This window comes from Lachnellula hyalina, assembly GCF_007821495.1.
Source record: "Lachnellula hyalina strain CBS 185.66 chromosome Unknown contig00019, whole genome shotgun sequence".
Taxonomy (NCBI): domain Eukaryota; kingdom Fungi; phylum Ascomycota; class Leotiomycetes; order Helotiales; family Lachnaceae; genus Lachnellula; species Lachnellula hyalina.
In genome coordinates, this window is record NW_022157133.1 from 145,730 (window position 1) to 170,381 (window position 24,652).

A 24,652-nucleotide genomic window follows, 5' to 3' on the forward strand; every position below is an offset into this window, starting at 1 on the left:
GTCACTAACTATGCGGACTGTCTCTCTTGGTACGGATTGTGGTATTGTGACTTGTAAGGTACAGTAATCGCTGCAGAAGCACCTTGTGCGTCCCCCTGGAAGCTTTGCTTCATCGCCTCGAATTCTTTCTCTCGAATCAATAATGCCTTGCAAAAGACTGCCGAGAAATCCTCATGCTCTAATGCTCAGCCCATAAACCCCTCACCAGTGGCCTTTCGAAACCCGCCGTTGGCCTGTTGCGTCTTAGGCAATCATGAGGCCTCTCACCTTACTAATTGAGGGACAGTCGGCAGAGAGGAATCGGTCAGATTTTGGGCTATGGGCCGTCCCTTCACCGTCCCGAGCCTCAGGCTTTCAACTTCAAACACTAATAACATGGCCAATAAGTGAGGCTTCAGACGAGTTGGTTGGCCCTGTCGGTTAGTACCCAAACTGATTAAATCAGTGGTTGGGTAGGATTTCGTCTAGGATCTTGGGCAAGACATTGGATAGATGCCATCCTGGAGATAGCCATGCCGTTGACTCGCTGAATCCTGCATTATAAAGGGTCCAAGCAAAGGCACTTCTCGTCTCGGAAGTCATCCGGAATCTTTGTTTCGATAAGTTTCTAGGATGGAGAATTATAGCATCTGCAAATAATTTACGGCAACTATACCCCATATTGTAGAAAGTATCGTTAGTTTTATTTTTTCGACAGGATCGCCCGCTCTCACCGTAATCATACAGAATTTCCCGAGGTCACCCGATTACGGCAGACTGTATTCGTATCTCAGACAGACTACTGCTATCGTTCTACTCCGTAAACGATCTGCGGAAGAAGGAAAAGGAACTACGTGAAAAGAACCCTGTATTCGGGCATTTAAACGTCTCTTTTCCTTTTTCGTCGTTGTAATTCGCGGGGCTATCATACATTGAAGTTACCCATTCGGGAGAATATCAGCCTCCACCACCCCTCATAGTGTGGCTTCCACCTGCCTATCTTGTAACAGTCATAAGCGATGTCTCAATCCGTACTTGAAAAACAATCCACTCGGTATACAGATCGTCAGGTTCTAGACCTTGAACCCCCCTAAATAATCGGCAATTTTAACTGCCCCTCAAAAGATCATCTCATGAAAGCGGTACATCATCGGATTCTTTCTAGTCTTTAACACAAGAGCTAGAATCCATTGCGAATAGTAAGAAGTGTCCAGCGGTAAGATATTGCATCTAAAAGGTCAGGCTGAGGCAGCAACCTGTGAAGTTAGTTGATTATTGAACATAGCCATCCCAATCTGTCAATATTGTCCGAAATGACTGGCTGACAATATCCAAGGGTCTTTCCTGAGCCATAAAATGGGTCCCGTTGATAGGCAGATTTTAAGCCACCCCCTGCAATCTTCACTTAGAGGTCTGGGCAACGCTGCTTTTGCGGCCGCGCTAACCGCCGCTCTCGCGAAGTCCCGTATGTCTGTGCGCTCATGTACCCCGTTTTGATAGATTGATTTGGAGTTGTCATCATGCAGACGAAGCACGTTCATCCAGTACGTCTGTTTGACGTTTTGTTTCGACTGGATCATTGCAGAATTCTTGCCTGGGGTGCATAAACTCGAAATCGCTTGTACGAAGTAAGGACTGGAAAATACGCTCCGTGGTTGGACTTGACGTGGGGGTGATACTGGATAGTGGGCCTAGTCTTTTTCTTCAGGATCAGCTAAATGTTATAAATAATCTTCATTGTATTTCTTGCTCTAGTGGGAAGGAACACTTAGCCATGGTAGCAAAGTGTTCCTGCCGTTAGGTGAGGCTTTTTCAACGCTTCGCCTACTTCTACCAACCAACCGCCCCGTTGCGGTTTTACCGAGCATGATGCCGTTCAATCCTGGCAACAAAAAACGCCCATTATCCATAGACGTCATGGTCGTGCTACCGTGATCGTACATGTCTTCCCGGCAGCTGTGGAATCCTTGAGCTGGGTCAAGTCTCGGCAGGGATGCAAAATCCCTAAGGCATCACATCGAATTCAAAGAATTATTCATTCATGCCTCTATCGTTTGATGATGGTGACTGAAACAACGGTTAGAAAGGAGGCCGCAAAGGAAGGATTGGTTGGGGTATCTAGCGACTTACTAATATCTTCATCGGCAAGCTCGTGGCTTAGCCCAACTCGTTGGGGTTGATGCTTGACAGACTTTCCATAAACAACTGCTTGTCGGAAATCCTCTACAATAGTCTTGTGTATAGCATTACACTTTATTGATAGTCAGCGACGATAAAACAAATGACAAGAAGCAAGGCTGGAACCCAGCCACTTACGAAATCTTCAACTGTGCATTTCGTGGAACGGAGCACAACTGGCTGGGTGTAGTCGGGTAATTTTCCTTTAGGCTTTGTGTACACTCTCACAAGGTTGAGCTTTTCCCACCTAGTGACAGTTAGCGGGAGAGATCCAGAGAATGAACACGCCTTCATATATCAAAGTTTCCACGGTCTTCGAATGTGCGACCATATTAGAATGGCGCGGTAAAAACGTGGAATAAGTTTGAACGAATGCAGTGATACTGAAAGGAAATACGAACATTTGGTCCAGTAACTCATCGATGTTCCAGCCATGCTCAGATGAAATTGGACATGCGTTGGGAATCCTGTAGAGTAAGTCGAGCTCCTCTATTGAAATAGCATCAATCTTGTTCAGGGCGTAAATGACTGGAATATAGCTCCTGCTTTTTGCTTCCAAAACATCGATGAGATCGTCGATTGTGGCGTCGCACCGGATCGCAATATCCGCAGACGAAATCTTATACTCGTTCATGACAGCTTTGATCTCATCATGGTCGATATGTGAGAGTGGGACGGTGTTTGTAATGCTGACGCCTCCCTTGTCTTTCTTTCTGAAGACAATATTTGGTGGAGACTTGTTGATCCGGATGCCAAAACCTTCTAATTCAGCTTCGATGACCTGAGTTTCACCAGTCAGCATAATTCCTTGGAAATGGATCTTGAATGACCTGCCTTTTTATCCGTAAGTGGCTTATTAACATCCAACACAATAAAGATCAAATGACAAGTCTTCGCCACAGCAATAACCTGCCTACCTCTACCCTTACCATCCTTCGCGCCCTCAATAATTCCCGGCAAATCCAACATCTGGATCTTCGCTCCATTGACAAGCACCTGCCCCGGCACTGTTGTCAAAGTCGTAAACTCATACGCCGCAACCTCACTATGCTGTCCCGTAAGCTTGCTCATAAGCGTACTCTTGCCCACGGAAGGGAAACCGATAAAGCCTACACTGGCTACACCTGTACGCGCAACGTCGAAACCGGAACCGCCACCGCCGCCGGATGTTGTAGGGGTTAGAAGTTCGCGTTTTAGTTTGGCAAGTTTGGCTTTTAGCATGCCGAGATGGAACGATGCTATGAAGAAATTAGCATTGGAGTCTCACAGCAGATAATTCCCCCTTACTTGCTTTGTTCTTTTGGGTTTTGGCCATCTAACAAATGTTAGCTATTGAATACAAGAGATAGGAGTTCCTTCGAGAATAGTTACTGACCTCGGCCTCAATGTCTTTGATCTATAGGGAACTGTTAGCAATGGTTGCTATCCTCTGGGCGCATTCAGCTCTTACCTTATCCACGGTAGTCGACATGATTGCGGATTTCTAATTGCAGACTCGGAGCTTCTTGACGTTGTCCTTGAAAGCTGCGGTCGAGGTGGATGTGAGAAATTGGTTGTGGGGGAGTATGTAATCGGGCTGGCGGGGTGAATTTTTGCAATCCGGAATTAAGAAAATCCGGAGCTATAGCTATAGGTACCCCGAAAAAGCTTGACCTCAGACTACCAAAAATTCCTAATACTCGTTAGCATTGCATGTTGTGAGCGGAAAGTTAGCCGGTAACTCATCTTGTTGTTAACTCCTGTACTGTTTTACGGCCGTTTGCATAAAAGAAGAAGCCTTTGCGATGAATACAAAAAGCGGCACCAATTTATAATGTGCCGCGTGGTGTGGAACACTAAAAGTCAATGATATTGGGTGCCGCTTTTTCCTTTCCAGCATAAGGGACATAGGGCTTCTTGTGGAGACGGCCGTAAAGCACTGTAGTTGTAAAAGCCTCCTTTTGCTCTTGGTACCTTCCATCAAGATCCTCAAATTTGCATCTGTATCTGGGCAGGAGTGTATAGATCAAGCCAAGTGGCTCAGTGCCATTTTCCTTCCAATATTTGTTTGTATAGTACATCGTGGCGTGTAGAAGGCGTGTCATTGTATATTGGGTCGTAGTTTCTCCATTGAGAGACAATGACAGTGCAGAAGTTATCACATCCTGATCAATGCCTTCATTACTATGTACCTGTGTAGGGCTGAACACGAGTACGTACCCCGCGTGATAATTCCTCTTTCATTCGAGACAGTGGAAAGCTGGAAACGGATTGCTTTTGTGGTAAACGCATTCATCATTGTAGCTACGGGTTTCTAACCAACTCCCCAAGTCGAGTAACTACGCTGCGGAATGGCATTTATTGAATCTGCCATAATAGTCCTCTGGTGAGGAAGGCCGTAAAACACTGTAGGAGCTAATTGCTGCTCAAGTACAAGACACCCCGAACGTAACCCCCACCTACTTGCGCAATTCTTTGGCCTTTCTCATCTCCGCCACACCCTGAGCCATACCAAGCTTCTCTAGCAACTCAAACTTCTCTAGCAGCTAGCACAGCGTTAGCATAGTCCAATCATAGAGAGGTCATGTGACGCACGACCATAAGCTTCTGCTCTGCTGCTTTCTTCGCGGCCTCCTCCTTCTCGATTTCGGGATTATATGATTTCATCCTATCGCAATGTTAACATAGTGAAAAACAACACAGGTAATAACTTACAGCAACTCGCTTTCGGAAGCAACCCATCGATGCTTGTCCAGTCATGCCATGGAATAACGCAATATAGAACGTGTGCTCTTGTGGCTGCGGGAGAGGGAGTGATGGGCTACTCACAGGTCGTGGGTTGGATTGTAGGCGAAGAGGAAAAGCAAAATGAAAGGAAAGTAAGAGAAGAAGGAGATCTACCACCTGCACTTCCTCTGGAACTAACCAAAATAGGATTTACAGCAGAAGGGAGGAAGCAACGATCATTCTCATCTCGAAATCTTGGATCGGAAAGGAGCATCCTATAGAAATCAAGATCCTACGGAAAGCTTGAAGCGCAGAGCCACTGGTCCAGCGCGACCTCGATTGTCAGCAGGCATGAGTACTTTAGCAATTATGACTTCTTGGGCTCCTCATTATGCTCTCCTATGCTGGACACAAAAAGCGGCACTTACTTTCATCAACTTTAAAAAATGTCCACGCTACCTAGCACATTATAAATTGTGTGCCGCTCCTTTTCTGTCCACCAGGAGCCTTCTTCTGTGTTTCCTTTCTGGCACAGTTCAACTCGTACCTTATCCACGGTAGTCGACATAATTGTGGTGTTTTAGAGAGACAGACTCCGTGATAATATGTGTTCGTATAGATGGGAAGCATGCTTGCTTGAGATTCTTGCTTGAGATTCTTGCTATTAACTCCTATAGCGTTGTACGGCCGTCTTGACAAAACGGAGAAGCGTCCTGGTAGGCAGAAAAAAAAGCTGCACACATTTCTAATGTGCCAGGTAGCAGGGACATGAAAATTCAATAAGAGTAAGGCAAGCGCGGAGTGAGTGTCGAGAAACAACGTGGGGTAAGGTTTTTTTAAAATCCAGAATTGTTCGGAAAGCGGAGCGAGTTAATCCGGGCTTTTATAAAGCTATGCTATATCACCTCTTTGTGAAACCACCTAGAAGCTTTTAAATCTTACTTCTCTTTACTGCTCTCAGCATCCTGTATGCTAATCAACTTCGCATTATACACAATGGATCCCGCCACGCTCTGTAAAGCATTCTTCGCAGTCGGCACCGCCGTCGACCTAGGGGGTATCCTCCTTCCCAGCTTCAGGGAAAACATAATGAACTACGGTTCTCGGGGCTCCAAAGATTCAAGCTGTAAGCCGTCGGATCTCAAGGAGCCCCCAAACACAAACCAAAGCACCCTCACAAAAACCATAGAAAAACTAGCATTATACCAAGTCCCTCACCCCTGGTTCACGCACTATTACCTAGTCTCTGTAGCATCATCCGCCTTTTGGGGATATCAGATCTTTACGGGTGGGGCTATTGTGAAGGCTCTAGCGGCGAGAGCGGGGGGGAGGAGTGGTATGACTGCCAATCAGGTGGTTTTGGCTTGGGCTTCGATGGGCGCGCAGGGAGGGAGGAGGCTGTATGAGAGTGTGACCTTGACGAAGGCGAGCAAGAGTAAGATGTGGGTTGGATTGTGGTTGATGTATGTGATGATGTTCTTTTCTTCCTCTTCCTTTGGCAACTTGAAGCAACCATTGTTACGCAGAGTACTTACTGACTCGAAATGCAAGTGGAATTGCTTATTACATTTTCATGGGAATCTCGGTTTGGGTTGAAGGCAGTGGTAAGTACATTATAGTTATTACCTACCTATACTAACCATCCTAGCTGTATTATCCGACCCAAGGCCCATTACAAGTCTCCTGGAATTCTCAAAACCATCTCTAAAAACTGCCATCGGCGTCCCCCTCTTCATTTCCGCCTCAGCTCTCCAAAACGACTGCCACAAACACCTTGCCAGCCTCAAGAAGTACAGTCTTCCCCAACGTGGTCCATTCAAACAGATAGTATGCCCTCACTACATGGCAGAATGTTTGATCTATGTTTCGCTGGCAATCATATCCGCTCCTCCAGGACAAGCTCTGAACAAGACTGTTCTTGCGGGACTGGGGTTTGTGGTTACGAATCTAGGAGTTACAGCGGATTCGACGAAGAAGTGGTATGGGGAGAAATTTGGGGCGGAGAATGTGGAGGGTCGTTGCAGGATGATACCATACTTGTATTGATTGATATCCATGATTTCATTTTCCAAACATACCAAACTTGTTCCCAAGTTTAGAGACTTTGATCACGTCCCGGTATGTAAGACTCGTTCGTGTACTTCGCTCGTATCGTCCCCTTGTGAAGTCTTCTGGTGATCTGAGGAGGTCCCAATTCGAGACTGTAGTTGGGCTAAGATCCACATCCTCTGTGATTTCTGCAATGCCGTGTAGATAGTCCTTGTATAGCGTATCCGTAGTAACGAGTAGACTCCTAGGTTCCTGTAGAATCCTCCACGTAGGTTCAGTGTCCGTAGTCCCCTCCTCGGTTTTGCCATATATACCCAATGTCAAGCTCGAGCCCAAGCTGATCGTACAAACAACCGGGTGATACGCAGCTCCATCTTTATGAGGCATAATCCCTTCCCCGGGTTTGTATTCATTTATAAGGACGTGGTTTGGTTCTTTGTGTGGACTATCGGAAAATATATGGGTTTGCGGATCTACTACGGAGAGAGGGTAGGAGAGAAGTCGGCGCATAATAGGCTCTACGAGCCAGCTTGGGAGGGGGCTGTCGAGAAGGGTATTGCTTTTGGTCAGGTCTGACGGCCAGGTTTGGAGGCGGCGATGGGTGAGCTGTTTCCAACGAGGCTTTGGGGCTGCTGCGATCTTGAAATCTCAGCAGACGAACTGCGAGAGAGGTCGAGGACTGACCTTGCCCAGAAGGACCTGCTCTTCTTCCTTGGTGATGAAATCTGCGATGTAGTAGGCACTAGATGGAAGGTTTTGGACTCTTGCCTCATCGAGAGAGGAGATGGCCATGGCTGTCAGTTGTGATTTTGGGGGTTGGAGAGTACTGTAATAGTGGAACGAGTTCCGCCTTCGCTATGGAACTGCACAATATTGGTTTTCGCGAAGCTGCCAATCAGCATGATTGATCTTGGAAGTGAGTTGCCTCTCGTCTTTGGAGAATTTACGTTCAAGAATATAAGGATGTTGCTGTACTTCAATGCCGTGAACATTCAGGAGGGTTCCAGAGAAGCTTGCGATCATACCAGTGGTTGGAGTGGTCTGAGATCTGATCCGCGCAAAATACTTAGCTAGGGATAAACATGGAGCTCCATTGAAAACATCCCTCCCTTCTTGTTTCATCTAATTCCCAGGGCCAGTTGTTTAGAGACGGTACGTTCTTTGCACCCGTTTGTTTCTTTCCTTTTTTTTGTTATCATTATCAACCTAATTCCAGATCCACTTGACACCTCTACTGTACAAAGTATCCCGCCGGCATTTGCACCCCACCCCCCTTTTTCTCGGATGCGGAGCCACCCTCAACCTTGTACACGCTCAGCCTTCATCTTACTGGCCAGTGAACCGGCAATCCCACCAAAGTGCAGAATGTGATGGTCACCGTAGCAGGCAAACTGATCCCAATCTGGGAGTCAGACAACAACCGCATCTTCAGCTTCAAGACCTCGACCTCTCTACAAAACACGCCACGCGCGAGCCCCAAATTCTAATCGTTAGCTACGACTCCTGTATTGTCGAACCTGCATAAACCCCTTTGTTACTCGCTGTTATTTTCGGTTGCAACACACGGCTAGCCTTGCGCTTTGTTATTGCAGACATCACAGGAAAAGGACTCGGATGATCCTCCCTGTCCTTCCACACAGACACCTCCAAAGTGTCTCCTAACCAGCAGGTCGACGAAGATGTATCGGAAAAGACGGCACCTGCGTTAGAATCTATGGATGCACAAGATAATGTGAAAGATGTCGCCTCCAGACAATCTGCGTCGCCCCATGGCCTTGGCACAAATGGCGCGACGAGTGCGTCGCGAAGCCCTCCAAATGGTATCAGATCATCGCCTCCCCAATTGGCATCAAATGTAGCTATGGATGTTGAACCTACGAATGATATTCCTAGAGCGGTTGACGATGCGAAGAGTGATTCCGAAGCAGAAACAATTGTACTTCCAGGAAAAGATGGGTACTCACCGTCAAAAAAGCGAAAGTCGATAAAACACGAGGATCAAAGTGAGGACGACGAAATGAAGGATGCGCCGGCTGTGAGCATTGCTGAACATAAAAAAGCAGGGGATGTGCATCGTGAGAACAGGAATAGTGAAGAAACAGCCTCGCACTCGAAAACGGGAGGGAAGGCGAGCGAGACCATCGCGACTTCCATGCTGGGAAAGAGAAAACGCGCCAAACATGGAAATGGAAATATCCTCGACGACCGCGATCGAGATGCGACACATATGGGCAATTCGAGCGGCCTTAGTTCTGTGCCAACTTCTCCCGTTCCCACAACGCGCTCGTCTCTATCCAAACCTGCAGCGTCCGAGTCTGGTAATTCGCGCTCTCCATCTCCACCACCCCATTCGCGTTCCGTTGTGAGGGACAAAGCCAAGTCTGTTGACACAGCTCTCTCGCGGCGTAAACAATACGCTTCAGCATCTGGCGAAGACGAGGAAGGAGGAGCGCCGCGGTTTAATCGATTGCGAAGTCCAGACACCGACCAAAGATTATATCCAGCAAAGCGGTCTTCGTCGAAATCTCGTCTCGATTCAAACCCCCGAAAACGAACGAGATCGACATCCCCGCACCCACGAGGCCACAGGCGCAGTATCTCGACTCAGTTTCCATCCAAGTCTTCCTCTTCACACGGCTTAAGCCACAAGAAAAAGCGCATTCCTGCACCTCTGCAATCCACAGAGTATCACTCTGATGAATCTTCAGCGAGTGGGAGCTCACACCCTCGTAGCTCTCGCTTACGCAGTCTCGCGGCGCCAACTACGGGCGAGTCCGCCACATCACCAGCCAAGATGCCTCCACATAAAAAACACGTCAACTCTTCTGGCCAGACCCTTCTTGCTCGAGCGTGTCAGAAGGGTGCGTTAGATATTGCTAAGCAGAGGCTCGAGGAGAGACCGCAGGATTTGAATGAGCCAGATCATGCTCTCAACACGCCCCTTCATATGGCTAGTATTAGAGGCCATGCAAATGTGGTCAAATTCCTCTTGGACAAGCATTGCATCGTTGATTCGGTTAATGATTCGAAGGACACGCCATTGCACGATGCTATTGAGAATGGACATGTAGAAGTTGTCAAGTTGCTACTTGGGGCCGGGGCCAATCCAAACAAGCCCAATCGCCGCGGTGATGAGCCACTTGATCTTGTAGCACTGAATGAAGAGGATGAATCTTATGAAGGAGACGAAGCAGCTGAACTCCGAGCAGCCATTATCTCAGCTAAGCAGAACAATCGAGGCGTCCAGCGCTCATCAGAAGATGAACAGCTCCATGACAAGGCGGATAATCATTCTTCTCGGCACAAAGAAAGCCCTCAAAGCCCACCAGTATTTTCCCACGAAGTACAGGGGTCGGCAAGGTCAAGAGTTCGGACAGCGCGTTCTTATAAGACCGGCAACGACTATCTCTACCAGGATCTTGGTCCAAACGAGTTACGGAAGGCTGCGATGGAGGGCAATGTCGAAGTTGCTGCTCGAGTGTTGGAGGTAAATCCTACCTTGAAAGATACCGAGTCACTCTACCTCGCAGCGAAAGGAGGTCACTCCGATGTAATAAATATTCTTTTTGCTATAGGCGGTTTTGACCCGGATCCCACACCTTTAAAGGGTATAGAGTCTTCAACACCTATTTTAGCTGCTATCGGCCGAGATGCTCACTTGAAAGTTCTTGAACTCTTACTTAGCCAGGACGCGTTTGATCCCACTCGGCGTATTGAAGGGGAAGCATACTACGAGATTGCAAGGGAACGAGCGGGACCCAGAAGTCAAGAAGAAGAGAAATTACTCAAGGATGCTTTCGAAAAGTACGAGACTAATCGCAAGTCGTCTGGCAAACCTCGATCTCCAGGACTTCGGCGTGACGGAAGGGAAGGCGATCGCGATGCACGGAAGCTTGCCCGGAGAGACGAACAACAAACCTCGTTGCACAAGCGTACTGCTTCAAGCCCAAAGCCAAGAGGTCCAGAATCGAGTAAAGGGAACCAGAGGGATAACCTTTCGAGCAATCAGTCCAAAGATGGTCTTAAGAGAGGACCAGGACGACCACGAAAGGAAGAAAGCACATCTTCTGCTATTCTATCCGATCGAGACACTACTCCTCTCGGCCCCCCCAAGCAGAAATCTCACATCAAACGATCCGAGTCCGAGGCTGGTGCGTCTGAGAATGACGCCTTCTCAAAACCCCGACGGAAACTTGTGTCCGGTAAAGATTTGCGAGGCGAACGAGAGCTTGAGCTTCAAAAACAGAGAAGAACAAGTGTTGCGTCGAACGCTTCTAGTGCTTCTGTCAAAGACAAGCGCGGGCCCGGTGAATCAAAGCGGGAAAAGTCCGACGGTCGAGTTAGCCCTAGCGTACCACGGATTTCCAAACCCCCGAGCTCTAATCAACTTGAAAGTGATATCACATCAGAAAAATCTTCTGATAAGGACAGAGCGCGCTCTCTAAAGCGTGATGACTCCAAGGATAGGCTTTCGGCAATCCGTGGGGATAGCCCTGTCAAGAGACCCCGGAAAAGCGCTACTCCGCCGCGTTCTGGTATGCAAGAAGTCACGAATAATTTCGGTATTGGAGGCGGCCCACAGAAAAGGAGAAAGCTGGAAGGGGACACTTCGACAGGACACAAGGCAGATAGTACATCAAGCTCGCCTCCGGATATCAAGACTACGAAAGCCAAAATCACCAATTCAAATGAGTCTAGTGGCGAAAGATCTCGATTGCATCCGAAAACGAAGCCCTCTCAAAAAGCAGGTACAACTTCGGATGAATCAAACAGGCATTTGAGCTCAGGAGAAAAGAGAGCCAAGTCATCGAAACAGAGTTCCAGCCATAGTCTTGATTCCAACTCCACTAAACGCAAGTCAGCTAGTGAAGGCCCATCCGACCATTCAGAGGAGGACGCTATGAAGGCTACTAAACTGAAGGAAGAAAAAGCTAGGAAGGCCGAGGCTCGTCGCGAGGAGGAACTTGAAGCTACTCGACGAAAAGCGCTCGAGGAGAAGTTGGAAGATGAGCGTATCGAGAAAGCAAGACTGGCGCGAATTGCTCGGGAAGAAGCACAGCGAGAGGAAGACGCAAAGCGCCTGCAAGAAGAGGCCGAGCGAAAAGAACGGCAGAAGGCCGAAGACGCGGCAGCACACGCCCGGGCTATGGAGGATCAGAGAGCTCTTTATGTCGAGCAGGAAAGACTCAAGCGTGAGGAGCAAGAACGTCGGCGGGCCCTTTTACTTAAGCAGCAAGCAGCTGAAAGAGCGAGGATTGAAGAAGAGAAAAGAGTAGAGAGACTTTCAAGGCTTCCACTTCTTCTTCGATGGTTTGATCTATTTGACGACCCGAAAACCCAAGAAATCGCATCTTTGTTCAGAGGTATAGATGGTTACCGCTACGATACAATTCGACCGGAAGCGACAGGGCAACCGAATGCTCGGGAACAATGGATGCTCAATGCTCATGCTGCGATACTACTCGGAGAAAAGGATCTTCAACTGTCAAGATGTAAGTGTCTATTAAAGCTTTCTTACTTTCAATACTAAATACATCTAGACACTGCTTGGGAACGCATTCCTCTATCGGAACCTGCGAAGAAGGTGGTATGGAAGACCAAAAATGGAGACTTTACGCTTCGCGAGCCTAGACTGGCCGCCTTTGCCAGAACATTTCCGTCGAATGGTGAACCGCCTCACATGATTGTGGAGGAAAACAAAACACTCTTTCTCGGCCTAGACTTATTTTTTGTCAAGGTAATTACTATTCTAACTGCCCTATCCATCAATTCTAAGATGTGCACAGGTCTCCGAGTTTATGTTCATAGTACCGAACTTTCCACATCTTCGTGGCATAGAGATGTTCGTTAATTACCGAGAACTGGATACCAGCTTCAAACTTCCTCCACCACCTTCCAAATGGAAACAAGATCCGGATACCGACCCCAACCAGCAATTCGCTCCTCAACCAAAGATATATTTGAACGGGCAATGCATTAGGCAGCAAGACACACCTATGACAAAACTATCACACGAACCTCCTTCGATCGACCGGCGAGTTCCAAGACGAGAACTCGTACCGGTCTATCCCCATGAAGCCGATTATGAAGAGCTGTGTAGGAAACAGGGCTTGACTCATCTATTACCTTTTCATCGGGCATCTCCGTCATCATCTGGGCATGAACAGCCCGAGCGCCATGAGCAGGCGAATGGATTTACGCCACCGCGCTCGGACAGAACGAAATCGATCAATGGTGGGAGCCCTCACAGAGGTTCTATGTCAGAACCTGAGATCCATCAACTCCTCAACGGGGTAAATGACCATACGGATCATTAGATCGCGTTTCGACTTCGTGTATTGGTTATGAAACCTAATATGAAAAGGCCAGGCGTCATCCGGGGATTGGGGGAGGAGGCATGATGGCGTCAAATGGGCGGCAGTCTAAGACTTGTACAAGAGCCTCTTTCATGTAAATTACTGTCGTAACGAAAGACCTGAATGATTTAATGAAAGGGAACAAGTCAATATGCCAATAGAAACGAGCTCATGTCTAGTGCGTTTCCACCATAATATTGCATGACAAGGACGAATGAGGGTTGTGGCAAGTCAAATTCAGGATCCAACGTTGAATCCGGTTTCCAGACCCTACTTACCAAGCATATTATCTCAATACACAAGACATACTAACCTTCAAGTCAGAAAAGAAAGCATCTTCATCTAAAGGTGCCAGTCTAGCACTTCCTTTATAGCTATAACAGTAGACTCTAAAACTAGCAGTAGGACAGCTGTATCCACTTGCATTCTAATATGTGGGATATGTATCCCAGGGATTCTGACCTTCGCCCAGCTTAAGCCATCTCATAACCTCGACGGTCCACTCCCCTTATTTCCCTCAACAACAACACCAAGTCCAGACCCAGCATCCAATGCGGGCGCCTGTCCCGGCTGCGCAACAAAACTCTCATCTCCCGAGAACCGCCAACCCCTCTCCTCCCCACCACTCAAAAACCCACACTCCCCACTGCCCTCCAGCTTCCACCCTCCCCCTACCCCTTTCCCACCCCTCCAGTCCACGCTCGGGATCCTACTTTCCGGCCCCTTCCACTCTTCCACCCCGGCCTGCACCTCCTTTCCTTCCCGCACAAAGGTACTCAGGCCACACGTGAAAGGCCGGAAATCCTCCTCTGCGATATCATCTGGCATGCGGCCTGTCAACACCCTCCCAATCGCTATTAATGTAGCCGCATGCGTGCAGATGACGATGGCTTTCACGCCTTCCCTGTCGCTCTGCTCTATTATCCGGTGAAGTGCGTATGCAGTCCTGTTATGCAATTCCTCTATATTCTCGCCATTAACACTCGGTTTTATAACCGGCGTGTAGGTCTCGTCGTAGTGGGGGAATAGGGTCTTCAGAAGGGCTGGTTCGGCGGGGGATGGGTGGTCGAAGCGTGCTAGGCCGTACCATTCGCCGATGCCGTTTTCGCCGCGGACTTTCAGGGAGTGGGAGGAGGACAATGCGTCGAGGGTTGGTGTGATGGTTTGGATGCAGCGGTAGAAGGGCGAGGAGTAGATACGCTCGATTGGCGGCGATAGGGTCTTGAGGTGCGCGGCGAGTTCGTGGGATTGGGCGACGCCATAGCCAGCGAGAGCTGGGTCGGAGGGGATTCCTGTGGGGGAGGGGATGGAGGCGCTGTAGGTGCCTGTTTTGGGGTCGACTACCCAGTTGGAACGGAACTGGGAGGTTGTTAGACAATTGTCGAGGGGTAATAAAGGGGAGGGAAGCTTACGCCATGGCGGGTTAGGTAGATGACTTCTAGAGTCATGGTTATATGTTTTTGGGAGGAAAGGATGAAATGAGGGGTTTTGCGGTTACATGATGAAGGCGGTTCCCAGCCGTTAATCAGTCCGAGCTTTGGGTGCAAAATGTTCAGAAGTTCTTTGGCAGCCTTGCTTACAAGAAATATCATTCAAACTGGATGAAAGAAAAGAGGTAGTACACATGACTAGAACGTGACTGCTTACAGCTTATACTAAAGGAACTAATAATGGATGCACATACTCAGATATAATCGATTTCTCAAGTATGTAGTACTGTCAATCAATCGGGCAGTAAAATACTCATTATCACTAAAATGCGAAAATCCATTATCACTGATGATGATTCATCAGTGTAAGCAGCGGAGTTGTTCCGTCAGGGACCGTGCATTATGTAATCAGCCCCTGGCAGGTCTACTACATCTACATCTTACTTACTACCTATGCACCATGAAGCTATTTTCATTTATCAGCCTTCTTAGCCTGCAATCAATCCACACCAGAGTTTTAATTCCGCTCTGATGTTATATCCAATTACTTGATTCGTAATGAAGTGTCAAAAGGGGCACTCGATTATGAGAGATGTTGCCGAGGAGTTCCTTCATGCTTTTGTTTAAGTATCATGGCATGACCTATTATTGAAGCTTAGTATAGAAGAAGCAAAACTGACATACTTTTCAACCATACAAACAAGTCATCTAAGGTAATCGACGAGTACTCTTTACTCAAACTACCAAGCATCATGGCTCCGATCAAGAATGTAATAATAATTGGTGTAGGTAGTCCTGAAAGAACGTTTCCATCGCTTTGAACTAATATTTTCTTATTATAGGCAAGTGGAACCATTGGCGCCTCAATCTTCAAGGCGCTCGTCGACTCGTCCAAATTCAACGTCTCCGTCCTCACCCGTCCAGAATCCACAGCCGAATACCATCCCAGTATCAGAGTCTTCAAGTCCGACTACTCTGAAACTAGCTTGGCAGAGGCATTCGAGGGACAAGATGCCGTTGTGTCTGCGCTAGGTGCTGCCGGTATGGGCGAGCAGATCAAGATCATCGGCGCGGCAGTCAAAGCTGGCGTGAAGCGATACTTGCCTAGCGAGTATGGAAGCAACACCCAGAACGAGAAAGCGACGAATTTGGTTCCTGCCTTTGGGTTCAAGGTGACCGTTATCGAGCATTTGAAGAAGCTGGAATCGAAAGGGTTGAGCTGGACTGCTATTGAAACCGGCCCCGCGTTTGACTTTGTTCGTCTTCATGTTCCCGCAACACATTAACTTTGAAGGGGGGCTAATTGGTATAGGGTCTTCAAATGGGTCTCGTCGGCTTCAACATCAATACCCACGAAGCCACGATCATGGACGCGGCAACCGGCCATTTTCCGCCACAAATCTCAGTCAGATCGGGAATGCAGTTGTCGCAGTTCTCTCCAAGCCCGTTGAAACCGCAAACCAATTCATCTACGTCGATTCCTTCACTGCCACACAAAACCAAATTCTCGCTGAGCTTGAAAAGGCGACAGTTAAAAAGTGGACCGTGACAGAGTCTACCACCGAAGCTGCAGCAAAGGAAGGTCAAGAGCTGTTCAGCAAGGGTGACTTCTCCGGCTTGCTGCTGCTGTTGAAAACAATTATGCTGGGTGAGGGATACGGATCTGACTTTACGAAAGATGCAAGTCTCGACAATGAGAAGCTGGGACTCCCGAAACAGGGTTTGTCTGAGACTGTCGCAGCACTTATTGCGGGGAAGTCGGTCTGAATTTGACAAGTATATTCTGAGAAGTCGCGGAGATATGTTGCGAGTGTACATGTGAAAGCAACAGATACAAAGCAGAATTTTCCCACTCGCATCATTCGCAGTCCTTGGTGATTCAAAATCATGGGAGACTTTTTCACTTGACACGGGAATGTTCCAAATCAGACAATCAACCGTGGCCCCTCATCGCGAGAGCTTGAAAAAGAGAAGTGTCGATTGACTTTAGCTTCTGTATATACACACACACGAATCAGAGCGACTCTTTAATAATACAGCCACCATCTCTTGGTAAGCAGACACTTTTTCTATCCAAGTGCTTGAAAATTGGACCCTGTGGGCCGCTATTCCATTTATGAAAGCCATGGAATTCTTCCTGGCCCACAACACTGTCCAAATATTGCTGATCTCCCCATTGGCCTTCAAAGTAGAGGTAATTAACCGGCGTTTTGTCGGTGGCCGGCGAAAATTTATCATCTGAATACGAATAGTAGTAAGCTGATAGAGTAGGATCCCAGAGTAGACCTTGAGATGTATGATCGAAAGCAATATGGGCGGGAATTTCCTCGTCTGTATTGTCAGTTTTGTGATTAACGGCTAAGGACGAAGATGCGTACCGAGCTCATGAAGATCGTGTGCGCCTGAAACAGCATAATTGGCATGCGAGCCTTTGGCGCTGAAGCCAATGGGCCTCTTCCCAATCTTGTTGACGGCATCATAGGTGAACGCTTCACCGTACTCGTGTTGAGAATACCAGATCGCTTGTGGTTCACCATTTTTGAACCGGATCATATTGTGCTCCCTTGGATACCTGATCAGCGACATATTCAAATGCAAACTCGAAGCCTGATACACACCAATCTCCCAAATGGTTCCCCACTTTATGTCCTAGTGCTGTGGGACCGTCATTGAAAGTATAGAAGTAGATGTAGAATGCATCAAGAATTCCGCCATCTTTATTAGCCACGGCAATCACGCAGCTGACCGCATTTTCCGTCTGCAATGTCTTCTTGTCTGGTTTTTGGCCGTGTAAGTAATTGGGAAGTTTGGTGAGTAGAGTTGTTGATGTCAGATATATTTTGTCACCTCCAAGGTCGTTTAGATCATTCAGATTGTCGAGGGTCAGACCTTCCGGAGCATCCTTGACAGGGGTGAAGTCTATTGTTGGATGAGTATTTGAAACGTGAGCCGCCATATCACTCGGATAGAATTCTTCTCCAATATCCAAGAACACTAAAGGTGCTGTATCCATGATTAGAATTGCGATGAATTGGGGCGGACGACGAACCGTATGTAAGTACATATCCTGGAATAGCTGTATGGGAAAGGTTTTTCGCCAATTCTTTTGATAGGGCAATGGACTGCTCAGGTATCGACACGTCTTTAAGTCTACCATTCCAATATGATATAAATACAAGAAGAAGGATAAACACAATAACGGTGAGGATCACGAGCTAGCCACGTGACACATCAGTTTGGATGTCCAAAAAGTGACTGTTCGAAGCCTTACCCTTATTCTTGACATATTTTCTAGAAAGGTCCTCATCCGGGTAGGGATCCATCTTAGAAACCTGTTGGGCGATTTGCCTTTGAGATTCCCTGTGGTTCTATCTGGTATGAAGGCATCATCTTCCAGATCGCTCAGTTCAACATCGTCGTGGGGGTCCATCATCCTCAAAGTTGGGCGTTGAATACAACAGAGCTAGGGTGCAAAATAGATGCAATCTGAAACGATCTTAAATGGTTAAACGTAAGTTAAAGTCCGCAGAGCTGAGCTCGGCACTATCGGGTCTCTGCGTTTCCTGTGGCCAGTCTTCCAAAGTCCGTACTCTGTTGCGAGAGTTTAGACCAGAGACTAGTGAATAATGATGACCTCCATGCTAACTGAGGTAGAAGGGATGGATTTGGGTGCAACGCGACGATATAATTTATATATTCAAAAGATTTTGATGGAGATAGCGTCGGCCGCCAATTTTAAAGAAATGGATCTCACTGCTGACTCAGCCATCACCTCTACGCGAAATCCCCTTGAGCCCCTGAATACGACAATCAAAATAAGGTTGAAAACAGAAGATTTTTGTCGCCCATGATAATGGGTGAATATTCCCTTGCCTTGAGCGGTAGCCTTTGGATACCACCTGTGTACTAGCTATAGATTCTTACAGCATTAAGATAAAATCTTGACAGAAGCGTTGCTCCATAAAACAATCGAGAGCTGCACTTTCAGTGTCCTAAAAAGCGATAGAAGTAGATTTGACTGTTGCTCTTACTTCGGTCAAAATTTTTTTTTTTTTCAAAATAACATAAGAATATAACCTTATTCGCTACTGCCGAGCTAACATATTTCCATCCATTATCCCACAAAGTAGCACGTTCTCGTATTACATTGCGATATTACATATCCTTTCCCCAGGTTTACCCCACAACATCCGAGAGATCCCCAGCACAACCATTCTAATGTCCGAGAAACCTTGTTCTTTGAAGAGCGTCTGCCCTTTTTGTAGGCCGTGGTACCATAGTGTCGTTCCTGGTCGCTTTGACGAGCCCATTCACACTTCCGTTGGCTAATCCAAACCTCTTTAATGAAGGCTCCTCAAGCTCCGACTCCTCAACCTCAGATCTATCATCTTTCGCGATTCGATACACAACCAACCGGTACGCACTCCGAAGAAGGCAGAAGAGCCAAAAGAGGTTCAGAGCCTGGAGCGCGGATAACAGAACGAGGGCAATAACGTTAGAGAGTGGAGATTTGAACTGTTCTGCTTCCCAGTCAAGTTTATAGGGTCCAATAGTTTTGAACTCGTTGAAAAGCGAGAGAATGATACGCAGACTCAGATAATGACGCAGATATATCCATGCAGATATACAGATACCAAAATATGGTCCTTGCAAGGGGCTGTCGACATAGTTGAGGGATTTGGATGTCTGTGAAGTTCATTAGTGAAGTCGCCAAAGAATGCCAATGACACTTCAACTTACGGCAAGGAAGAAGTCACTGATATCATGGGACAAATAGATGGCAATACCCATGTACGTGAAATGACACTTGTAGCTTAGACTAATAAGTGCTATAGTGACGATATGATGCCCCACGAGTTCCTTAACGTCTTTTCTTGGCTTCTCCATAGCCAGTAACAGCACCAAGGCTTGTTGGACCCAGTATGCAGCCTGAAAGAGGTAGTAAAACTTGAAGACCGCTTCGTGGGTCTTGTGCGGGAAAGATTCATACATGCCACGGGTGTTGAAGTACCATACTGGTGTCCGACTCATGACATATAATCCAGCCAGCCCAAGAACCGAGAAGTACATTGCCGTATACATTTGCTCCATAAAGCGTGCCTGTCTATTGCGTGACTTGATCCCATAGTGAAGGGCCAAAGGACGTAGAAGCTCTTGCATGATGAGCTCGCGCGTGAATGACAGGACAATGGTGTAAAAGAAGACGAATGCGAAGTCCCAGGGGCCCTTGCCATATTGTACAGGCCTGCCGGGACGGGCATCAGCCTCGAGAGAAACCTTGTAGGAGAGGAAGATGAGATGAGACATTATGTTGGACTCTGTTGGGTTGATGACATATAGGAAGAGCATAGCAAGCAAGAGAACTAGGGGAACTATCCAGGTGTGCTTCATAGCGCAGAGTCTACATCTGCGCATGATGAAATGAGGGTTTCTGGGCCTTGAAGACTTCTTGGATGACTTCTGCTGCCTGTTTTTCCGGCGTGACGGGCTGTAGAGAGACATTGATGGTGTTAAATGGAAGTGCGCCGAGATTTGTTGTAGATCAAAGGTCTGATAGGACTGGAGTAAGAGCGTCCGGACTCGAGTTTGCCTGGTATTTTGGTTTGGAAGAAAAACACAAAAGTAAAGGTCGATGAACGGGAGAAATAAAAGAAATCGTGAACTTAATTTTCTTGCGTATAGTTTGTTTTCTATTTTAATAGTATAATCGGCATTTTGGAGGGTTTGTAATTTCCATGTTGGGCCCGCTTTTGAGATTTAACGACGATTCTTCCGTATAATAATAGGAAACCGGAATCATAGAAACGGCCAACTATATTTAATTTCAAGTGTTTATCCCCTTCTCAGGGTTAGGACTTCTAATATAATATTTGCATGTTTAGAGTTCCAGGCCCACTGACATCCAACTGACCACCCCCCTATTCAGCACGGACCATCTCGGAATCCCGGAATCTAATAATGTCGTATGATTTCCGAGCCAGATATCTCAACGGCAAATGCCAGTACTGTATGTGTTGAATTATAGCTTTACTGTTCGAGCTCCGTACAGTAATTCTTGCAGCAAGATTTCGCTAAAGACCATAATCGCAAGAAGCTCAAAATGACAAAAGTAGACCCCAGCCAGAATTGGCGGCTGTCCAGTCAGAGCACTAGGAAGGGGCCGCAGAAAGGCGGAAGTCTTCGAAAAAACCTGGCTCGCTGGATATTCGACAATCAGATCGGTAGGCACCCACTAGTAACATGGCCATTGATCATGCCATGCGTGCATCTTGCTTCCGTAGAATCGAAACTCTTGCTGACAACGAGCAGGAATCTCATTCGGCCTTATCGCCGTCCTCTTCGTCACGCATATCTGTTTGGCCAGAGCCCGACCTTATACATCTAGGTTTTTCAATCTGTCATACTACAACTCATACACCGGGAAATACGCTGCCGGTCATGATGACTTGTTCTTTATAAGCTTTTGTATTGTGCTCTTCGCTGGCATCCGTGCAGCTTTCATGAAATATGTCCTGGTCCCGCTTGCAAGAGTGTTCGGAACAGCTACGAGAAAGAACGTGACTAAATTCTCGGAACAAGGATGGATCTTCACATACTACACCATCTTCTGTCCCCTGGGCATGGTATGTAGAAGTTTAATCACCAGTGATATGCGACTAATCATTCCTAGTATATATACTACAAGTCGCCATATTTTCTCAATATGGAGGAGTTGTGGACCAATTGGCCCCAGAGAGAACTCAATGGTCTCATGAAGGTGTATATACTTGCAGAAGGCGCGTACTACGTGAAAGAAATCATCGTTCTACATATACAGGGCCGCCGAAAGGATTACTGGGAGATGATGGGCCACCACGTGGTCACAGTTGGGCTCATCTACGTGTCATACGCCTACCACCAAACTCGGGTCGGCCACCTGATTTTGATGCTGATGGACTTCGTTGATTTGGTACTTCCAGTAAGTCAGGGGATATTTAAAGACCTATCAGTTTGCTAATCAACTGAACAGCTTGCTAAATGCCTCAAATATCTTGGCTTCACCACCCTCTGCGATATCGTGTTTGGGGTATTTGTGGTCTCATGGCTCTTCACTCGCCATGTGTTCTACTTATTGACCTGTTGGAGCGTCTATTCTGATTTGCCTCGACTGATAATTCCAGCCTGCTACAAGGGTACGGCGGACCAACTTGAAGGCCCACTTCCTCTACTCACTGGCTGGTCTCACCTGCTTGAACCTTTCGGTGATCTTGCGGGCACCGTCTGCTTTAACAACAACATGATGTTCGGCTTCCTATGTTTTCTTCTCTTCATCCAAGTCTTGCAGATCATGTGGTCTGTTTCCATCATCCGAATTGTTATACGAGTCCTTCAAGGTAACAACGCCGAGGATGTCAGGAGTGACATGGAGGATGAGGAGGAGGAGGAGCAACAACAAGAAGAACATATATCTAAGTTGCTAGGAAAAGAAGAAGTTGGCGTCGAGAATATTGTCTTGACAGGGCGAGATCGCCGCAGCAGCATAAAAGGGACCGCAACTGGAGTTAGCTTTCGTGGGCAAAATACCCGAAAGCAATTTCTGAACAGGATGCGGATGTGACGAGCCAATTGAGTGAGGAGCGCAGACGACATCTTCTCCCCAGATAGCGAAAAGCATGACCTCAGGTACTGGTACGGAGGAGGGACTACGCGACGGCTTGATGCCCGGTCGATTTTAATTGTTAATTTTATTTAATTTTATGGGAGATAAATCGATTCCCAATCTGTACAACCTTGAGGTTCAAGACTAAAAACAAGGTAAGAACTTATGGGAGGGAAATATAAATCCCATGAACGTAATTGAGGTTCGGTCAGTCTTATGTTTTTCGTTTTATAGGACTCGGCAGATCATGTCAACCCGATTGAGCGCTGATCATATATTTCCTTCCGTTTTGGGATATATGGCCGTAATCACATGACAATCTCCGTATTTTTCTACTTCTTCGCCCTTTGCCTCCTTGCCTCCTTGCCTTCCTGTCTTGATTTTCCATTTCGTAATCGAAAAGTTTCAATCTTTGTGGGTTTAACTGTGCGCGCTTTGCTTGGTGATTAATCGAAGACGGACTTTCATCTTGCGTGAGGCATTTTCCTCGCAAAGTCTTCGCTGTTCGCCTCGGTAATTAGGGCGATACTTCTCTTTATCCAAATCAATAATGCATCTTCAAGTAATTTTGTTTATATTGGGTGTTGTGGTATTCCACACAAAAGCCATTCCACTTCAGACGACCCGAAATGTTCTTCATCCAAGAGGTCAGCACATGAGCTCTTGATTACTTGATTTTCTATTTACCCTACCCTCCTTACAGATAATACCACAACTGGGATAACCGAAGCTTTGCTTGATAATTTCAAACTGTTCGCAAATTTCACGTCAGCCTCTTACTGCCCAAGCAATGAGAACTCCACCGTCGGCTCACCAATAACCTACTCGGGGACCGCCTGCCCTCTAGTAGAAGCAGACAATGTTACTTCGGTCGTAGAATTCGGCGGCGAGTAAGTGTTTTCTACGCTATCTTCGGATTCTCTAATTCTTCGAAATAGAAATGACACCACAGTATCCGACATCAAAGGTTACGTCGCCCTTGATCCCGTTCGCTCGTTGATTGTAGTAGCATTCGCCGGCTCCGGAAACACAATCCGCAACTACCTCTCGGACTTCGCTTTCGTTGAAATACCCTACACGGATTGCAATGCCTGCTGGGTTCACTCGGGATTTGCCACTGGATGGTCAGAACGGCGTTCAGTTGTCCTAGCTGCCGTTTCCACTGCGATCCTTGCCCACTCCGACTACTCCATTGTAGTCACTGGCCATAGTATTGGAGCCGCAGTAGGGACCCTAGCTGCTGTTGAGCTGAGGAGCTTGAATTATAGTGTGGATATCTATACTTATGGATCCCCACGAGTTGGGAATGAAGCGTTTGCGGATTTTGTAACTTCCCAAGCCCCTGCCCAAGGAAGCAATTTTAGAATGACGCATGTGAATGACCCTGTGCCTCAGCTACCCCCTACTTGGGTTGGCTATCAGCATACGAGCCCGGAATACTGGCTGAGTTCGGGAAATGATACAACGGAGGATTATGGCGCACAGGATGTTGTTGTATGTGAAGGCGTGGGGGATGAGGGATGTAATGCTGGTACAGGGCTGGTGCCAATTGATGGGGAGGCGCATAATCATTATTTGGGACTGATCGATGTGTGCCAAGGCCCAATTTCGTTGTAAAGAGCTGGAAAGATTAGAGGTACTTGAAAGCTTTTGACGCCCAGATTAGGGAGGACTTCTATCGTGGTGGAGCGTAATCCTAAAATCTTAATAGTAATAGGGCTTTCCACATGCTCTCATGTGTTCATTTCCCCAGCAGTTCATCCTTATGTTCAAGGATTACCATATATTCGGAGTGAAGGCAAGGAAGCCTCAATTGCGAATATCCTCTCCCGCTAAGTGAAGAATCTCGGAGACTTCCCAATTTCTCCTGCCCTGTATATACACTGCCGAGGCAGAAGCAAAGTTTGCACATTAATGCCTGATCTGACAACGTTGACTCGGCCCCTAGTAGATAAGAGCCGGAGCTGTCTCCTGCGATATGAACTTCAAAGTTTCCACCTCCGATTGTTCCAGGATGCGTTCACTAAACTCAGTAGTCAGAGTTGTGGCACTTGCCAGCGGTGATAAGTGTCCTCGTACATGAGCCCATCTGCTTCTAACCAAATCAAGTGCACCGACAGGCAGTTTCTGTGCCATATCACGATCCTTTGACAAGTATTTGCTGCTCATCATGAACCAGCACCATTGGAATTTCTCCGCATTGCACTCACTGCCTTCCAAAGTAACAGATCCATATGATGCAGGTTGTTGCACTTCAAACAGTTGGATGGGTAAGATTTCCTTTGGGAGAAACCATGACATTTAATCCTTTGATA

General features: G+C 47.1%; 9 protein-coding genes across 9 annotated transcripts; 4 read left to right on the forward strand and 5 right to left on the reverse strand.

The window, feature by feature from the left end:
- Positions 1–2,026: 2,026 nt before the first annotated feature.
- RBG1 (Ribosome-interacting GTPase) lies at positions 2,027–3,628 on the reverse strand (the record flags this gene model as incomplete). Its single annotated transcript, XM_031146371.1, has 7 exons — positions 2,027–2,230; positions 2,296–2,404; positions 2,559–2,964; positions 2,988–3,395; positions 3,445–3,472; positions 3,533–3,553; positions 3,608–3,628. 7 exons carry the CDS (start codon positions 3,626–3,628, stop codon positions 2,027–2,029), a joined length of 1,197 nt encoding a protein of 398 aa, XP_031008143.1.
- A 2,231-nt stretch (positions 3,629–5,859) lies between these two features.
- On the forward strand, positions 5,860–6,909 carry DFG10 (Polyprenol reductase; the record flags this gene model as incomplete). Its single annotated transcript, XM_031146372.1, has 2 exons — positions 5,860–6,298; positions 6,512–6,909. 2 exons carry the CDS (start codon positions 5,860–5,862, stop codon positions 6,907–6,909), a joined length of 837 nt encoding a protein of 278 aa, XP_031008144.1.
- Positions 6,910–6,924: 15 nt separating this feature from the next.
- Positions 6,925–7,704, reverse strand: alkbh6 (Alpha-ketoglutarate-dependent dioxygenase alkB-like protein; the record flags this gene model as incomplete). The annotated part of the gene is made up of 2 exons (XM_031146373.1): positions 6,925–7,551; positions 7,597–7,704. The coding sequence occupies 2 exons, from the start codon at positions 7,702–7,704 to the stop codon at positions 6,925–6,927; spliced, it is 735 nt and encodes a 244-aa protein (XP_031008100.1).
- A 922-nt stretch (positions 7,705–8,626) lies between these two features.
- On the forward strand, positions 8,627–13,229 carry HOS4 (the record flags this gene model as incomplete). Its single annotated transcript, XM_031146374.1, has 3 exons — positions 8,627–12,404; positions 12,453–12,649; positions 12,699–13,229. The coding sequence occupies 3 exons, from the start codon at positions 8,627–8,629 to the stop codon at positions 13,227–13,229; spliced, it is 4,506 nt and encodes a 1,501-aa protein (XP_031008099.1).
- A 522-nt stretch (positions 13,230–13,751) lies between these two features.
- YNL108C (Uncharacterized protein) lies at positions 13,752–14,716 on the reverse strand (the record flags this gene model as incomplete). The annotated part of the gene is made up of 2 exons (XM_031146375.1): positions 13,752–14,627; positions 14,681–14,716. 2 exons carry the CDS (start codon positions 14,714–14,716, stop codon positions 13,752–13,754), a joined length of 912 nt encoding a protein of 303 aa, XP_031008098.1.
- A 1,996-nt stretch (positions 14,717–16,712) lies between these two features.
- Positions 16,713–18,131, reverse strand: TDA6_0 (putative vacuolar protein sorting-associated protein; the record flags this gene model as incomplete). Its single annotated transcript, XM_031146376.1, has 5 exons — positions 16,713–17,029; positions 17,077–17,261; positions 17,317–17,701; positions 17,748–17,913; positions 17,970–18,131. The coding sequence occupies 5 exons, from the start codon at positions 18,129–18,131 to the stop codon at positions 16,713–16,715; spliced, it is 1,215 nt and encodes a 404-aa protein (XP_031008097.1).
- Positions 18,132–18,913: 782 nt separating this feature from the next.
- On the reverse strand, positions 18,914–20,200 carry FUM17_0 (Sphingosine N-acyltransferase-like protein; the record flags this gene model as incomplete). Its single annotated transcript, XM_031146377.1, has 2 exons — positions 18,914–19,384; positions 19,439–20,200. The coding sequence occupies 2 exons, from the start codon at positions 20,198–20,200 to the stop codon at positions 18,914–18,916; spliced, it is 1,233 nt and encodes a 410-aa protein (XP_031008103.1).
- A 598-nt stretch (positions 20,201–20,798) lies between these two features.
- Positions 20,799–22,295, forward strand: FUM18_0 (Sphingosine N-acyltransferase-like protein; the record flags this gene model as incomplete). Its single annotated transcript, XM_031146378.1, has 4 exons — positions 20,799–20,919; positions 21,008–21,321; positions 21,369–21,656; positions 21,708–22,295. 4 exons carry the CDS (start codon positions 20,799–20,801, stop codon positions 22,293–22,295), a joined length of 1,311 nt encoding a protein of 436 aa, XP_031008102.1.
- Positions 22,296–23,042: 747 nt separating this feature from the next.
- On the forward strand, positions 23,043–23,954 carry LIP (Lipase; the record flags this gene model as incomplete). Its single annotated transcript, XM_031146379.1, has 2 exons — positions 23,043–23,227; positions 23,276–23,954. Coding segments are annotated over 2 exons (864 nt in total), but the record flags the coding sequence as incomplete, so codon positions are not given.
- Positions 23,955–24,652: the final 698 nt, after the last annotated feature.